The sequence below is a fragment of the Phycodurus eques genome, chromosome 3 (genome assembly GCF_024500275.1).
Source record: "Phycodurus eques isolate BA_2022a chromosome 3, UOR_Pequ_1.1, whole genome shotgun sequence".
Lineage (NCBI taxonomy): Eukaryota > Metazoa > Chordata > Actinopteri > Syngnathiformes > Syngnathidae > Phycodurus > Phycodurus eques.
The window spans coordinates 27,699,103-27,718,017 of NC_084527.1; the positions used below are offsets into that span (position 1 = coordinate 27,699,103).

General features: G+C 41.6%; 1 protein-coding gene across 4 annotated transcripts in view; it reads right to left on the reverse strand.

The window, feature by feature from the left end:
* arvcfb (ARVCF delta catenin family member b) overlaps positions 1-18,915 on the reverse strand; it is a 260,772-nt gene that overhangs the window by 136,835 nt on the left and 105,022 nt on the right. For all 4 annotated transcript variants that reach the window (XM_061672972.1, XM_061672973.1, XM_061672974.1 and 1 more), the window contains one exon: positions 14,711-14,924. In XM_061672972.1, the coding sequence (XP_061528956.1) occupies positions 14,711-14,896 (186 nt within the window). In that variant the 5' untranslated portion in view covers positions 14,897-14,924. The remainder of the gene's footprint in view (positions 1-14,710; positions 14,925-18,915) is intronic.

Below are 18,915 nucleotides of genomic sequence, written 5' to 3' on the forward strand. Positions count from 1 at the left end.
CATCAAACTTTATGGACCTCGGCGCTAAAATGTAATACACTACACGTGATGTAGATCAGTGGTTCTCAAACGTTTTACACCAAGTACCACCTTACAAATTCCTGGTTCTCCAAGTACCACAACAACAGCAGACCCGAGATGAAAATACAGTAGCACAGTAGGCGTAAGTGTTCATCCAACGTGAGGCAGAAATTGGCAGTAAAAAGGCTATTGTAAGCCACTGTAACATTGTGCACAGCACTTAAATATAGGAAAATTAAAGAAATGTATTTAAATAATAATTCAATTGAAATGTATTACACATACAAAAAATAGCTACATGAAGGTTTGTTTAAAAAAAAAAATCGAAAAGATGAAGAGAAAATGTATTGACAAAATATTTGCTCAGTTTTTGTCACTTGAGTGGATACACTTTTACAGTGAAAGTGAAATAATACGACATTTAGGATCTGTTTGAACTGTTATTGTTCTACTCACCAAAATTATGTGCTGGGGTATTCCAAAAAAAGTGGCATAGGCCCATTATGTATGTTTTGTTTTTGTTTAGTTGTTGGTCTTTTCTCTTTTGTTTCTGCTGGTGTGGCATTATCATTATTGGTAATCTAAGACTAACAACATATGCAGAACTGTCACAATTTAGAGGTTGAGAATACATGTTTAAAATTTCACATTTAAAAAAACAATGAATAACATACACAGAGAGAGATTTGCATGAATTTCATTATTATTGTTTTACATTCCTGCATCTTCATTGAAGTCATCCCCATGTTGAAAGACTGACATAAGTGTGATGCTTCTGCAACTGAAACATATGAAAGAGCTTTTATTTTGAAATTCATAGCACGTGAAATCCAGTCTCTGTTCAGCTGTGTTTATTGTATTTGACAACTTCTAGTACGGGAAAGACTGCTTTGCAGAGATGATGTATTTATAGAATGGAGGGAGTATAGAAGGAAAGAGAAACATACTGTATTCGTCTGAGGAATCTTGCTCTTTAATTAATCCAAGTCCATAGCGGCTGGAGCAGAATTGTGTTGACATTAAGACAATGTGCATTGGATTATGTATGTCTCAATATAAAACACATGCACACATGCACAAACTCACACGCGCACTTTAGGCTTCCTTTTTGGGTCTATCTCTAGCACCTTGCTGGGGTGGGACCAGCACCTTCTATACACCCCAGCTGCCTCTGTCTTTCACCCCAAGGACCCCCTCCCCCTTTGTGGCCTAGAGGGACACGGAGAGGAAAAGGAGGGGGGTGTCAGACACAAAACGAAAGTTGCCCCCATTGAGGCAAAGGCACGCCCGTACGCTGCAAAATTTTACACATCCATGCAGGCGGCTGCTTTTCTCTGCCTCTTTGTCCCGTTCCCCTCACTGCTCTGGGTGTGAGGGAGGGTTGGGACGTACGTGAAAGAAATCACACTCCGATATCAAGTACTGTGTCCACGACTACGGTGGAATGTTAATCTAATAATGTCAATGAAAGCTTCACCGAGAACTTCGAGACGTTTGGACAGTCGACAGAGGCTGAAAGGGATGACTGGACTTAAAATAAACAGCGAAAGGAGAAATCCCAAGCACAGAGGAAATGCCTGAGGTTCAGCATTCCACCAGCCTGGCAGTGCTGTTTCATCTCCCTAGTGTTGCCGATTCAATTGTTCTTATAAAAGAGCTAGCCCACCGTGCACCACTGGTTTTAGTTCGAGTTACAATCCACAATACCTCCAAAATAGTGGCGTTTTTAGTTTGTATTTGTTTCAACTCAATATCTTTGAATGATTTACATTCAAGCAAGTGAATCTTTGATTACATTTAGCAATTGTTGGTCAAAACCTGTTAAGCGCTTTGGAAAACTCAAAAGCAGGAAAAATGTTTGCAGAAATGTATTTCAGCTACTGAATGCTGAGTGAATTCAAACATTGACCTGTTGGAAGGTGGGGGAGTAAAAAGACCTCAGGGGCTAACAGGTTATACCTGTATACATATACAGTGGAACCTTGTTTTAAGGGACCCCGGTTTAACGGATATCGGAAGTAACGGGCCAGCAGCATGAGGCACATGGCTAATTTGCACGCGTCCTGGCTCGCCGCACTCTTGAAAACAGCAGGCCTGGGTTCAAATCCTGGCTGAAGGAGTGAAGTTTGGATGAACTTTCAAACTTTTTTTTATATATATTTATTTGCAGTAAATTAGTGCTGTATTGTTTGTTTTATGCCACGTAAATAGTTTACAACTAATTTTGTACTGTACGGTACCTATGGTGGTATTTAGGCCATGAAAAAAAGTGCTGCAATATAACGAACAATTGGCTGTAATGGACGACCCCCCCCCCCCCAATTAGTCCATTAAATGGATGGTGCAGCTGATGGTGTAGTGGTACACTCACCTGACTTTGGTGCAGCCAGCGTGGGTTCAGTTCCCACGGTGTGAATGTGAGTGCAAATGCTTGTCCGTGTCTATATGTGCCCTGCGACTGACTGGCGACCAGTTCAGAGTGTAGTCCGCCTTTCGCCCAAAGTCAGCTGGGATAGGTTCCAGCACCCCGTGACCCTAACCAGGATAAGCGGTGTTGACAATGGCTGGATGGAGATAAGTGCTGAAAACAGTGCAAAGACTGGGTACAATACTGCCGGGCATCGCGATTAACTGCCCGCTGAATTTCACCGGAGGCAAAGGAGGAAATTGTCCCAGCGGTGCGGCTGCAGGTCATTCCGCTGGGGCTCAAGGCTGCCTCTCTGCAGCCCGTGAGAGGGTGTGCAACCTGCATCCCTGGGTATTCTCCTCTCCCTGCTTAGGAGCCAGGAGAGAAGGCACGTATTTGATTGAAAGCTTGAAAGTTCTGGGGAGGCTGGGTTTTCAGACTGTTCAGCGTTACACCCAGTCTGTGGAAGCTGAAAGAACATCTCAATTCTTGTCCTTTTTAAAGCCTCATTTCATATACTTTGCCATTTTTTTATTCATTCAAATTTGTCCAACTTGTTAACAATACTCTTCTCAGTGGTGTGTAAAAGTTACAAGGCATTTTTGGGGTAACTTAGGGGGGACGGTGGCTGCTATCGGCAACCTTCACAAGTACCCGATACCTTGAAATAAGGCCAGTATACGCCCGATACTGATACCTGGTATCGGTAGCTTTAAGCACGTGTGTAATGGGACTGCAGTGGAATATTGTAACAGTTAACACAGATAATTTCCTCCGGCTACAAATGCAAGTTTAAATCTCTACCATGCAAAGAGAAAGCCATATACTGTATCAACAACACCCATAAACTCCACTGGGCGGCTTCTCTTGGTCCGAGCTCATCTGTGCTGTGGTCTGACGAGTCCAAATTTCCAATTGCTTTAGGAAATCATGGATGTCGTGTTCTCTGGGCCAAAGAGGGAAAGGACTATCCAGATTGTTATCAGCGCAAAGTTCAAAAGCCAGCATCTGGGATGGGTGTGTTTGTGCCCATGGCATGGGTAACTTGCACATCTGTGAAGGCACCATTAATGATGAAAGGTACATACAGATTTTGGAGTGGATAGTAATAGTAATAATAGTGGGAAATAACTGCACCAAATGTGACAAATAAAATTCTAATTAAATATATGTACGTTTTTACTTAAATTTAGTATAACATTTTTAAAATCTTCAAATTATTTGTTGGGGAGTTTGGTAATATATAAAAGGTTTTCTCGGGGGAGTCAAGAATAGTTTGAGAACCGCTGGCATATACAAAAAAACAGCAAACAGCAAAAACATGTTTCTGCATTGTAATTTCAGGTAAATGTTCCATCTGAATGTGGAGGTAGGCGATCCACAGTTGACTAATTCTTTAGGATTATGTGAGCCCCACGGGAACTTTTCAGAGTCCATCCATCCATTTTCCGTACTGCCTATCCTTACTGGTGGTTTGGAAAGCCTGAGTCTTCCCACGTGTGCGTGCAAATTTAACAGCCCAACACTGAACATAATCTCAAATGTGCCATTGCAGTTTTTAATCATCGCCAGGGAAAATTGGGTAGATGAATGGACAGTTAAATTCTGCAAAGCTCCAAGGTGACAAATAGCAATACATTTGTAGTTTTCATTGAAAAACTACTATGCAAATTGCGCCCTGAGAGCAAAAAAAACAAAAACCACAACAATGTGCCCGTGTTAAAAATGTCAAATCAGTATGTAAACTCACGAGGCTTGTTAAAAAAAAGGCTTTGAAGAACACCTTCGGACCTAGATGAACCGTGAAGACTGTTTTCAATTATCGGTAGTCTTTTTTTTTTTTTAATGTTAAATGGCATTTTTTAATGTTAAATGACTGATTCGAAGGCTGAAGGTTTGAAGCCCCTCATAGAGGAATATAAATAGCTCACAATATAAAAGGGATTTCCACTGCTAGCCATTCTTTCTCTATATCTGTGTAAACTACAAAAATATGTCCAACCCAGGGTAAAAATGTGTGTTCCGAACTGATCCACAAAAAAATGACTTTAAACAGTTAGCAGTGTGATTCATGGGCCATCCCAGCTGACAATAAACCTACATTTGCAGATTCTTAATGTCTTTATAATTCCCCTGTTCTGCACATGTATGGGTTCATAAATGTTATGTTTTGGCATAACGTGACGCTGCTGTACAAAGTAGGGTTTACACACAAAAGATAAAATAACTCTGTAGTCCATTATTGTTGTCATGGTGCTCAGGTACATGCACAAGATTAGATCAAGCAATTCAAACAGTGCATGTCCTCTGTTTTCACAAACTACCATTTTCGGTGTTTAAAGTTAGAATCTGTCAATTCTGTTGCCCCCTACGCTGGAATTACGCATTACAACAACAAGGCTGTCCCTCGCTTCGATATGATGTAGGCCACCCCTTGTATGTGATGATTCCACAAGATTCTACATTTTTATTCTGTTTTGAAGAACAGCCAGTGAGAAAAAAATAATTAGTCGGAAGGGGCAATTGTTGTAAATTCACTATAGTATTTTGTGCATGCATGGCTTGGATGTTGCTGAACTTTATTATTATAATTTTTATTTACTTTTTTTAATGTCAGGCACCTTGTTGGGCAGCTAAGGGGTCCTTGGGAAGAACATGAATTTCGGTCATGTCAGATGGCTACAATACAGACAGAGTGAGTCTTTCGCTATTATTGCTGCGTTTGTTCAGTGCATGCTTTTTACATCAGGCATCTTGTTGGGCAGTGTAAGGGTCCTCGGAAAGAGATTTTGTTTATTCGCGGCAATTAATTATTCTTTTTGTTTACACTATAATTGATGTATGATTATTTTCTGCCACAGAAACACAAAATGATATGTTTAGTGAACTTTTTACAAAAGACAAGGGGTCCACGCTCCGCAGACTGCTCGGAAAAAATGCGTCATTTCCACTATGTCATTTTCAGTGAATCAGCGCAGAAAAGTCTACGGTAGACACTAAATATATAAAAAAAAATCTAATACTGAAAAATAGAGCAAGATGTTAGAGGCTGATAGGCTTAATCAGCATTTGTCATCTCCTCTAGTAGTGGCTTGGGTGAAAATGTTTTTTTTTTTTTCTTTCTTTTTTAAACAAAAACTCATTACATACTGCAGGTTTAAGCCTGTTTTACATGGTGCCCCAGACTGCCTCTAAATGGTTGCCCCTAAAATTTGAGACAGGGCTGAGTAAATTTGTCATCTACTCGAACGTGTGAAAAATTAGTAAATTTGCAGATTTTTACATAAAAATTAAATGTTTAAATATTTTTTTGTTGCTGACGAATGTCTGCTCCACACTTGAGCCCAGTTGTTGTCAAAATTGCACAAACAAGTCTGGAACTCTGCACTATGCAAAATTGTGGCGGAAAGATCAGTCACCATAGTGCAAAAAAATTAATAAACATTCACTATAGCAAGTGATAAATGTCAGCTCCCCGAGTCAACATCTTGACAGTACGTGAGATGGAGGCTATGATTGCGGCTGATGACGCAACGCAAGAATGGCATTTTCTAGAACTTTCACATGTGAAGTATAATGAATTTGACTTGGTATCTATTAGTTTTTAAATGTTTGCATTTTCAAGTTTCCAAACACCTTTCAGTTTAATTTAAACAGCCCCGAATTAATGTTTGAATTAACAGTAACAACTGATGAATGACATACTACAATGGACACTCAGAACTTGACCAGAACTTGTAAGGCTGCTCTTGTTTGGGTTTTGAATTTAAGAAAATTAAACCTAAACATTACTTTGTATTTCATTTTAGCGTCACCTATTGTCATGTAACTGCAAAAAAAAAAAAGGATTTGTTGTTAATTGTAAGATGAAAACCCCCCCAAAAACCCCCCCAAAAATCTTTGAAAATAAGTTACTTTTTTTAGATCTAGTGTCGTCATGAACATTTTCCTCTTTGCTATGTGATAACTGACACGCTTTTAGAAAGGATATACACCCCTGCCTCTCCCCCCGAAAAAAACCTGGCAGAGAACAAAACTATTTAAGAGTCAAGGGAGTGAGGGAGATCAGCTGATTCCAAGCCACGCCGTCTCATTTTTGTACCGCATTGCCCTGTTTTCGTCCACATTCTTTAACTTTTGGACCATAATTTACTTTAATAGTTACAGTATTTTAGTTGTTATACTTTCCAACTGGTTTAAGTTCTGAGAGTCCACTGTGTAATACTTTATTAATTGTTTACGACCAAAGGGACTCAGGTTCCATTTTCCCAAATGGCATCGGCACTCATAGCCCAGGTTCCCTTCGACAAGGCACCTACCGAAATTGTGCCGGAAAGCTGCTCACTGCTCTATTTTGTCACTAAAGCGATGTGCTCATTGTATTCACTCGTTTTATAGACCAAATTCATACTTCAAATCATAATTATTTTTTTCTGTTAAATTATTGCTGGCAGAGCCTATATTACTGGAACTCATCACACTAGCAACTAATCAGACCTTGTTCACCTCTCTCACTTTCATTTGGATCTGCCTCTGAAGATGATTTGATATACTTTAAACTACTATGGAGACATAAGTAGGTCTTTTGTTTCGAAACATGAAAAACAAGCAGCAACATTCTTGGCACTCCCTACTGGCTACTCCACATAACAACAGTATAGAAAAAAGTGGTGAAGGAGGACCTTGGGAACAGTCTGAGGTGCAAAAATAAACAAAGGAGCCACTTTCACACTAAGGTAATTAGGGTGTTTATGGAGGGCGAGAAGGTTCCTGATGGCACAGTGGGTGGAAAACACCGGGTCGAGATACAGGAGGAATAGAAAAGGAGAGCAGGGGGAAACTAAGGTTCATTGTTAGGAAACTGATTTATGAGGGTACAAGGTCTCCCAGCCCCAGCCAGTTGAAGGATAGATCTTCTGTCACTATATCACCCTCAGCCCTTTGTGTGCATTGTGCCGAGACAGGGCTGGGAGCTGTGTGGAGATGAAAGTGGGTGGAGGGCCACTGGGCCGACTGTTGGTGGAGTACTGCAGTGCCATCGCAGGGTTAGGGCCTGTACATCCTCACCACAGACAGCAACACTGATCAAAAGCTGCACTGTTCCCTCCCGTCTGAAGCTGTAAAGTCTTTGAAAACTTCTCACAACATTCAGACAACAAGATGATAGAGGTCTGCAGTGTCAGAAGCCTGCTGAATAACAACACTTAAAAACTAAACCAACAGTTTATGATACCATAATGCATGAAATTATCCTGTTTTCTTATCAATGTGCACGGCACGAGATGGGAGATGAGTCGTCTGGTGAAATGAGGTCACCTTTCTCCCTCAGCCTCGGAGGGATGGGGCTGTCTGTCTCTTGTCTGTCTATCTCTACACGTAGAATTTCCCATAATACATTACTTGATCTTTCAAAGCCTTGATGAAGACGTACCTTCGGGCAAAAATCAATTTGCAAAGGCGAGCGCAATATCAAATGAAGAAAGGGCTTCTTAGTATGAGTGGTCGCATGAAGGGACTGTCAATGGATCAAGATACAAAACAGTTTTCGATCTATGTCACTGAATCTCTTTTGGTGATTAAGTGAAAGAAGCGAACGGAGGGTCTGACAGAAACGTTCTAATGTTTTGCACTGAACGGTACAGAATAAGCATGTTCTTTGCATTGATTCATAAAGCGCTAAATTGATAAGAATGAGGACAAGAATTAATCACAAAAATTCCTGAAAAATAGGCCATTGCCGTTATTATTAACACACTATACGTTATGTACAGGGGTGCACATAAGTGATTTTCAGGTGTGCATGTGCACTGAAAATACTAAAAGCGCACCGGATTCAAATGTGTCAGTGCACATTTGCATACCAAGCATTTTGCATGTTTTTTATTTTTGGGGGGTGGGCAGTGGGGTAGATGGGGCTCGAGCAGCGTTGTCATTCCCGAATGACTTGTTCAAATAAACCTTTGAGTGAACGTCCTGAATGGAATAATTTCATGATCTGATTCATTCCTCTTTCAATTCAGTTGAGCTCAGCCGCGAGCTTGTACCACATGAGAAACTAAAACTGCAAACGGGGACACTCGCAGGGCAGTAACGGTGACTGAGTGGAGAGGCAGTGGGCTTCTTGGGCATCTCAGTCTCCCTGTGCAGTGGCTACGATGGTCTGTCAAAATGTTTCTTTACATGAAACCAGTCTGTGGTGCAAAAGCGATCAGGGATTGCGCTTCTCGAGAACTGCGCCAAACCAGTTGATCGTGTGCTCCCATACTGGTCCTGCAGGAACCCAAGTGTGCTTCAGCTTGAGGTCACAAACTGATGGCTGAACATTCTCCTTCAGGATTTGCTGTTCAAGAGCAGAATTCATGGTTCCATCAATCACAACAATTCGTCCAAGTCCTGAAGGAGCAAAACAGCCCTAGACCATCACACTACCACCACCATGTTTGACTATTGGTATGATGTTCTTTTTCTGAAATATTGTGCTATATTTACACCAGATGTAACACCTTCCAAAAAGCTCAACATTCATATCCTCAGTCTGTATAACATTCTCCCAAAAGTCTTGGGAATCATTCAGATGTTTTATTGCAAGTAAGACGGGCCTTTATGTTCTTTTTGGTCAGCAGTGGTTTTCGCCTTGGAACTCTCCCATGGATGCCATTTTTGTCCAGTCTCTTCCTTATTGTTGTGTCATAAACACTGACCTTAACTGAGGCAAGGGAGGCCTGCAGTTGTCCTGAGTTCCTTTGTGACCTCCTGGATGAGTCCTTGCTGCTCTCTTGGTGTAATATCTGTAGTCCGGCCACTCCTGAGAAGGTTTACCACTGTTCCATGTTTTCTCCATGTAAGGATCATGGCTCTCTCTGTGGGTCGTTAAAATCCTAAAGCTTGAGTAATGGCCTTTGTAATCGTTACTTTATTTCTCGACTGTTCTGGAATTTCTTTGGATTGTGTCATTTTGTTACAGCTTTTTTAGATCTTTTGTCCAACTTGATTTTGTCGCAACATATTCTGTTTAAGTGATTTGATTGAACGGGTCTGGAGTTAATCAGTTCTTATTGCCCTTTAATATTGTAACGAGCTTTTATGTCTGTTTATTGTTGTGTGTTGCTGTTGGGGGGTTGTGAGAGCAAGACGTGTTCTGTTGTACTTACCGCTGTTAATTCCGAGGGGCTTTGAACGGATCGCTCTGCTCAGTGTAGGGAAAATCGGAGAAAGCGACAGCCTCGAGGTGAGCTGATTTCAAAGTACTGTACATCGTTCATCTTGCTCCTCTTCTTTTATTTAACCGTTTATGTTGATTTCAATTTATTTTTCTTATTGTAAAAACATGAAATATGAAATTAAGAGTTAATAGTTATAATTGATTTCTCTCTCTCTCTCTCTCTCTCTATATATATATATATATATATATATATATATATATATATATATATATATATATTGAAGGTGGCTTTTCAACCTATTTTTGGCACCTCCTTGAGGCAGTGGTACCCTTAGAATGTGTTAATCTTGCCCAATGGGCGGGCCAGCCTTGAACACATGTACACATCAAAACAAAAAGTTCATCCATGAGGTCGGTGTGTTGGGAGAAAAAATTAGCATCGACAACCACCACTGGTGCTCCTTTGAGAACCAGACCCAAATTGTTACATGCACTCCTGGCTATGTATAATGATACAGTATAATGCTTATGAAGACTCAATTATAATAAGACGGTCACATGGTCCAGTAAAAAACACCAGCAGATTACCAAGGAATCCGACTGGCCTGCTTTGCATGTATCTTCAACCCACAGACAAAGGCCGTGGACAGTCGCTACAGCGAAGGGCAAAAAAAGAGGATGCAGGTCAATGCAAAACATTGACATCAGACCTACAAATAGATTGGAGCCACTCTTACAAGACCCTGGCCAAGAATGCCCATCCCCCACCAACACTGAAAGGTATGAAACCAAATCATACAAGAAAAAAATGGCACCCCAAATGTTAATAGTTGGTGATGGAGCTGTCAAGGATGTGAAACGTTTTTGCAGTGAGAAGAACACCTAAGTACTGTTTTGCCAATGACATGGTGTCTGATATTTAAAAAAAAAAAACAATCCTGGAGATCACAAATGAGCACCCAATTGTGAAATCTGTCATTATACACACAGGGGCCCTGGATGTTGTTAAGCAGCAATCAGAGGTACTGAAGCAAGATTTAATTGATCTAACAAAAGTGCGATGTCTAGATGCTGCGGTTTTCATAAGTGGACCTCTCCCAATGGTACAATTTGGAGATGAACATTCTCCCCGTGCCTGCGTGGGTTTTCTCCGGGTACTGCGGTTTCCTTGCACATCCCAAAAACATGCACGGTAGGTTAATTGAAGACTCTAAATTGTCCAGAGGTATGACTGTGAGTGCGAATGGTTGTCTGTTTATATGTGCCCTGCGATTGGCTGGTAGATCATAATATAGTGCTGAACAGGTTGGAAACACGGGTAGGACTAAATGAAACAGTCCTTAAATGATTCAGGTCCTACCTGGAGGAAAGGAGTTATTTTGTAACCATTGGAAATGTTCAATCTCATCAAATGGCTAAGGGTCTTAAGGGTCAGTTCTTGGACCCCTCCTGTTCAGCCTGTATATGCGACCCTTGGGTCAAATTCTTCAGAACTTTAATTTTGACCATCATAGCTATGCGGGCGGCATGGTGGACGACTGGTTAGAGCGTCAGCCTCACAGTTCTGAAGACCCGGGTTCAATCCCCGGCCCCGCCTGTGTGGAGTTTGCATGTTCTCCCCGTGCCTGCGTGGGTTTTCTCCGGGCACTCCGGTTTCCTCCCACATCCCAAAAAGCATGCATTAATTGGAGACTCTAAATTACCCATAGGTGTGACTGTGAGTGCGAATGGTTGTTTGTTTGTATGCGCCCTGCGATTGGCTGGCAACCAGTTCAGGGTGTACCCCGCCTCCTGTCCGATGACAGCTTGGATAGGCTCCAGCGTGCCCGCGACCCTAGTGAGGAGAAGCGGCTCAGAAAATGGATAGATGGATAGCTATGCGATGACACACAGTTGTATCAAGCAGTGTCTCCAGATGACTACAGTTCAATTGAGGTGTTGTATCAAATAACTGGATGAGCCAAAACCGTTTTCAATTAAACCACAACAAAACCAAGATAATTGCTTTTAGCAATAAAGAGGGTTTCTGTTTGTAAATACCTTGAGTCACTGTCTTTAAAAAAAAACAAAGACCAAGTCCAAGATTCTGACTGGACTTTCAACAGTCATATCAAATCAATTACTAAAACTGCCTTCTACCATCTGAAGAACATTTCCAGACTTAAGGCTTGCATGTGCCAAGCAGACCAGGAGAAGCTCATCCATGCTTTTATCTCAAGTCGACTTGACTATTGTAATGCTCTTCTGACTGGACTCCCCCAAAAGAGCATGAAATCGCGGCAGCTCATTCAGAATGCTGCAGCTTGGGTTCTGACCAGAACAAAAAGGTCAGAGCATATGACTCTAATTCTAAAGCCTCTACACTGGCTCCCTAGTCAGCTTTAGAAAAAATTGTAAAGTTCTGCTACTGCACTTATATAGCGCTTTATCTACAGTGCCCAAAGCCCTTTAAAAAGCCTCACATTCACCCACTCACACACACATTCATATTCCAATGGGTGGTTGCTGCCATGCAAGGTGCTGCCAGGCCCACTGGGAGTAAATTAAGGGTTCGGTGTCTTGCCCAAGGATACTTCTACATGGGGACAGTCATGGCCAGGATTTGAACCAATGACCCTTCTGTCACTGGACAACCTGCTCTACCTACTGAGCCACAGCCACCCAGGTTAATGCCCTGAACACATGGAAGAAATGCTCATGGAATATCAACCCAGTAGGACATCTACAGACTCAGGTCAAATAGTGGAGCACAGTGTCCAAAGCAAATATGGTGAAGCAGCATTTAGCTATTATTCTGTGAAATAGGTTGCCAACAGAGCGGCACGGTGGACGAACTGGTTAGGCGTCAGCCTCACAGTTCTGAGGAACCTGGGTTCAATCCCCGGTCCCGCCTGTGTGGAGTTTGCATGTTCTCCCCGTGCCTGCGTGGGTTTTCTCCGGGCACTCCGGTTTCCTCCCACATCCCAAAAACATGCATTAATTGGAGACTCTAAATTGCCCGTAGGCATGACTGTGAGTGCGAATGGTTGTTTGTTTCTATGTTCCCTGCGATTGGCTGGCAACCAGTTCAGGGTGTAACCCGCCTCCTGCCTGATGACAGCTGGGATAGGCTCCAGCACGCCCGCGACCCTAGTGAGGAGAAGCGGCTCAGAAAATGGATGGATGGAAGTTGCCAACAGATGTGATGTCAGCCCCAAGTGTGACTGTTTTTAAGCCCGGGTTAAAAACTCTCCTTTTTTCCTCATGCTTTTTAGAGCATTTCCACTTTTAAATATTTCTTGCACTGTATGCTGTTTTAATTGTACTTTGTTTTAAATATTTTTCAGTTGTTTTTTCATTGTTTTTAAATGTTTTTAATCATGTAAAGCACATGGAGTTTCCTTGTGTATGAAATGCGCTGTATAAATACATTTGCTTTGCGTAAGTTCCTCACAAGGAATATGAATGGATTCCAATGAAAGAAAAATGGTGCTATCTTCTCGGTGGTTTATAAGATCTTGATGTAGAGTACATAATTGGAAATAAAATTTAAAAATGTTGATCCCTTCTCTCATATTCATTTTCCCAACATTTTCTGGACACAGCAAAACTAATGGATTTGCCTCAAGGTTCAACAACTTTTGGAGGGAAATATATTTTGCACTGCTGGAGAACTGCTCTAGACTACATACATACAGCGAGGTCTTTCTAATTCCAGTTACCTTGACAAGGGCATAACACAGTATTACAAACACTACAGTGTTTGAAATAGTTAGTGGGTAAAAACTATGTGCATCCTAGTATTTTATGTTTTCGGGTTTTATCTGACCTATATTATGCCTCATGCAACATCTATGGAACACTGGACAACTCGTGCTGAAGGCGTCAGGAACATACAACCCCATACAAACTGCCTGAGCAAGTTTAGCCTGCAGGGTTTCTAAAATGAGTGAGAAATGCCTGTTGGCCAACTGATATGTCAGTGTGATGTAAAATGATTAATATTTATGTGATCAGTCCCCAGTTACAGTCAATTTAACTTCCAAAGTATGTGCAGTGTGAGGATTGAGTTCCACAATGTGCGAATGTGTATGATAATGTGAGCAGGGGGTATAATTCACAAACTGTTATTCCTATAAACATTTATGAGTATATAGAGTTCCTCTTTCAAACACAAGTACTACACATATACACATAGAGTACAGAATTGGTAGTTGACCATAGAAAAGATTCCAGGAGAAGGGTTAACGCTTTCACCTTTTCCTTCCTCCCTCTGTGAGGCCCCTACAGTGTAAACACTGACACAGACCATTAACAAAATGTAACCTCAGGCACATGTGAGGTACTGTAAGTATAATCATTTGTGTGGGTTTTACACCTTATTAAAAATAAATGTCCTTTCCACTTTTACCGTGAATAAACGTGCTGCATCTTAGCATTGCAGGTGCTGCATGAACAAATTGCTTTCGATTTCTAGTTATTAAAACGTGCAGTTTGAAGGGCTCTGTTCAAAAATTTATTTTGAGTGAAAATTGGGATGTCCAAAGTAAATTTGTACAAAAGAAGTACATGCCTCAGGAGTATCCTCAGAGAGGAAGGTGTGAGCAAATATATCCTATGGTTCTCCACCGTGGAAGTCATCAACAAAGGTAGATAATTTTTCACGGCAGAGGCTTGAAATGTCAAAATCAATCGGCTGATGTTTCTGTTGACATTTATAGAAAATTACAGATGTCTCATTTGTCCATTTTCTGCTATTGCGGATACAGTCAGCAGTGAAAGAAGCCCTGGCAAGGATTCCTATATCTGGATGAAAGGCCACATTCAATCAAAACCACCACCAGACAATATCAAAGACCAGAAGGTGAAAGAGGTGAAAAAGGTAATTCACAGAACATCCAGGACAGGGTTCAAGCAATGTGAATAGGTGTCTCAAAATGCCAGAACTTGAACTTAAAATGCTAGAACTAGAATTGTGATTGATTCCCACCGATGAGGAGGACCTAACATGATGATGGAATGAGCTTGCTCAGATGGAACAACTGCATGGGAGAACAAAATGTCTCTAGACGAGTTAGCTGGGATGTGAAGGTGTGGTTGAAACACACAAGAGGGGTGGGCCAGCATGCTCACACAATTACCTGCATCACCACTTGCTGCCATGCTAACGGTTGGCTGGTGGGAGGGTTGGGAAGCACATTGGCCCGCCCAAGCTGCAAGGTGCGTCGCTCCTCCTCGAGGGCTCGAGTCAACTGCTCAAAACGGGCCTCCTGTTCTTTCACTGACGCCAGGATGCTGGAAGCTGAGCGAACGTCATAGTCCTCCATGTCCAGTATTAGTTGCACTTGTCCTGATCTTCCAGGTTAAGGAAGGAGAGGAGAGAAGGGAAAGAGGGGGTGGGGTACCAGGTCAATAAAGACACCCAGACCCAGAAGAAAGGGCAAGTAGCAACTACAGGATGTCTTAGCTTTTGATCAAATACAGGAAAGTTTGGCCATTGGAGCGTTGACTTTCTGTGCAAGGCTTTAGCTAAGCCTCACGCATAAAAAGTACCAACATGACATAAACTGAAACAATTAAAATGTCTGACTGCATGACCTGAGTGGGTCATAGCACATAGAGTGCCATTTGTGCTAGTTTAATCTCTTTCATTTGCGCTTTTCCAACACCAATGCCAAAAGGGAAAAGCCTAAATTCTCCTTGCAAAGGAGAGGCCTGTGAGGGGATATCTAGGATTCACAAAGCCCAGAACAGCAGCCACATTAATGAGGGTACTCTGCTGGGTGCCAATTATATGTTTGTGTTTTGAAGTTTGAGGCCCATTTGCTAATTAAGACAAACCCTGGTAGGAAGGATGGCTCTCAGTGTAGGTTTTGACAAAACATCACTTGAACAAAATGGAAGCATAATTCACCAATTGCTGGCAAATTAAAGGGAATCAAACATCACACACTTGGGTCCCTTTCACACATGTACAGCAAACCCAACTTTATGTGAAGGATATTTTGGATACTCTGGTGAAAATAGTCTCGTCTAATAACTTGTAATTTCCAGATCGTTAAATGACCTCTCCTCTTTACAGCTATAACAATGTCCAGTCTTCTTGGAAGACTTTCTATAATAATTTGGAGTATGTTTGTATTTTGTCCATTCTTCCAGTAAATTATTTGACAGGTCAGAGGTCACCGACGAGTACCTGGGTTCCAATCTTCATTGTAGTTCCTTCCAAAGGTGTTGGTAAAGCGATGGCTCTGTGTGGGCTAGTTAAGTTCTTTCACACCAAATGAATCCATCCATCCTATATAATCTCAACCTTTATTGAGCCCAGGCACCCATTTTATATAAGACAAATCACACAGCACGCCCCCAAACAACAATACTGAAATAATGATGATCTCATTTTTTAATTTAGTCACAAATTGACTTTCTCAGTGTGAAATCTGGGTCTGTTTGTTTGAACACAAAGTTGATATACTCGCAGATTTATGTCATGAATGGTAACAGGTGAATATACAGGCTTATTGTACCTTCCTTCTGCCATCAAACTGAAGAGCATAAAAATTTTCTGCCTTCCACTACACATTGCTGGCATAGATAGAGGACATATTTGTAGATAATAAATAATATTTTTGGGGGAAAATAATTTAATTGGATAATTTCCCTAACCATCTTCTTGACTAGGAATCACTTGTCATGATCTGTGTTTTTGTTTTGTTTCATATTATGTCATGTTTTTCTGTGTCCATGTTTATGTCTTGTCGACTCGCTTGGTTTTCGTCTCCAACTGTTCTCGTCACCTCTGTTCCCTGTATCAACCAATTAGTTCCCTCCAGCCACTCGTAGTATTGTCCACGTGTTCCCGCTGTCTCGTCAATTTGTTTGTATTTACAGTGCAACCACAAAGTATTCACATCCCTTCACTTTTTCAACATTTTGATATGTTACAGATTTATTCTAAAACTGATTTGAGGGTCTTTTTTAAAAAATCTACATAAAATATCCCATAATGACAAAGTAAAAATATATTTTCAGACACATTGTGCAGATTTATTGAAAATGTAAACATTTAAACATAATAGTGATATAAGTATTCACACCCTTGGCTTAATATTTTGTTATTGTGGCAGCAATCACATCCTCAAGCCTTCTTGGGTATGTCGGTTTTGGGGCATTTTCTCCCATTCTTCCCTGCAGATCCTTTCAAGGTCAGTCAGGTTGGATGGGCAGTGTCAATGGACAGCCATTTTTAGGTCTTTCCAGAGATGTTCAATTGGATTCAAGGCTCCTCCTGAAGCCACTCCTTTGTTATCTTGGCTGTGTGCTTTGGGTCATTGTCGTGTTAGAAGGTGAATTGACACCCTAGTCGGAGTTCCAGAGCACTCTGGAGCCATCCATCCATTTTCTGAGCCGCTTCTCCTCACTAGGGTCGCGGGCGTGCTGGAGGCTATCCTAGCTATCATCGGGCAGGAGGCGGGGTACACCCTGAACTGGTTGCCAGCCTATCGCAGGGCACATACAAACAAACAACAATTCACACTCACAGTCACACCTACGGGCAATTTAGAGTTGTCAATTAACCTACCATGCATGTTTTTGTGATGTGGGAGGAAACCGAAGTGCCCGGAGAAAACCCACGCAGGCACGGGGAGAGCATGCAAACTCCAGACAGGCGGGGCCAGGGATTGAACCCCGGTCCTCAGAACTGTGAGGCAGATGCTCTAACCAGTCGTCCACCGTGCCGCACTCTGAAGCATTTCTCTATATTTGGCAGCTGTTATCTTACCCGCTATGTGGACTAGTTGCCCAGTTCCTGCAGCAGAAAAAGAGCCCCACAGCATAATGCTGCCAGGACCATGCTTCACAGTAGGGATGGTGTGAGCCAGGTGATGAGCAGTGCCTCCTTCCTCTCTTGCAATTCAGGCCAAAAAGTTCTATTTTGGTTTCTTCAGACCAGAGAATTTTGTTTGTGCAGGTCTGATCATCATCATCAGCAAACTCCAAGCAGGCTTCCATGTGCCTTTTAGTGAGAAGTTGCTTCCGTCTGGCCACTCTACCATAAAGGCCTGATTGGTGGAGTGCGTTAGCAATGGTTGACCTTCTGGATGGTTCACTGGAACACCTTAGTGACCATAGGGTTTTGGTTCACCTCTCTGACCAAACCCCTTCTTCCCCAGTTACTCAGCTTATGGCCAGATCTAGGTAGGGTCCCGGTGGTTCCAAACATCTTCCATTTCCGAATAATCGAGTGTGCCATTCCAAATGATGTTCAATCAACTGAATTTACCACAGGTGGACTCCATTCAAGTTGTAGAAGCATCTCAAGGATGATCAGTGGAACTCAGATGCACCTGATCTTAAATTGAGAGTCATAGCAAAGGGTGTGAATACTTATCTACCTATTACAGGTATGTTTGAATGCTTGCATTTTTTAAATAAATTTACACAAATGTCTGAAAATATGTTTTTACTTTGTCATTATGAGATATTTTATGTAGATTTTTCAAAAATGTGAAGGGGTCTGAATACTTTCTGGTGTCACTGTATTTCCCTGCTTTCTTTCAGTCTTTCGATTCATTGTTGTTGCTTTCGTCTTATGTCACGTCACGTTTCCCTGCAGTTTGTAGTGGTGAGTGTTTCCCGTGTTTCTTTGTCACTTTGAACCTTGTTCTTTGGACTTTGTTAATCTGGTGTTTGCGTCTAGGACATAATTTCTTTGCTTTTTGTGACTAAATACTTTTTGAGGATTATGCCTGCAACCCTGTCTCGCTTCTCCTGGTTCCCTGTGTTTGGTGCCACCTCTTGTCTGCACTTCACCACAACCAAAGCATACAATTGTGGCATCACTGCTATAATGCACCATGCTAGGTGCACAATCATATAGGAACAGAAAAAGACCCTAAGACCCCAAACTGTTGCCACAAAGTTGTTAACGAAGAAATACCCAGAAATTGATATCTTGAAATGGATAACAAAAATGGATTAATGGGGAATTAAGGGTCTAACCCTAGACAAATTACAAAGTCTGATCTAAATTTCTTGCTAATACAATGTACCCCTGGCATCTAGGTTTTCATAGCCTTTAAAATGATAACTGATGCTGCTTCAGAGAGATGTGGTCAAAGGCCGGATCACAGTGTGGTATTGTAGCTGTACATTTTAAAGTATTCATAAAACAGCGAGGAAAATTAAAATTCAGGGGGAACACAACTTTATACACAGATGCGGAAGATAAGGTTTAATTGAAATGAATGAATGTCACAATTACCAAAGAAAACCGAAAGGCAGCATACGCTGTGGTTTGTGACTGAATCACAAAACAGCAACGTGACCATAATTGCACAATCCT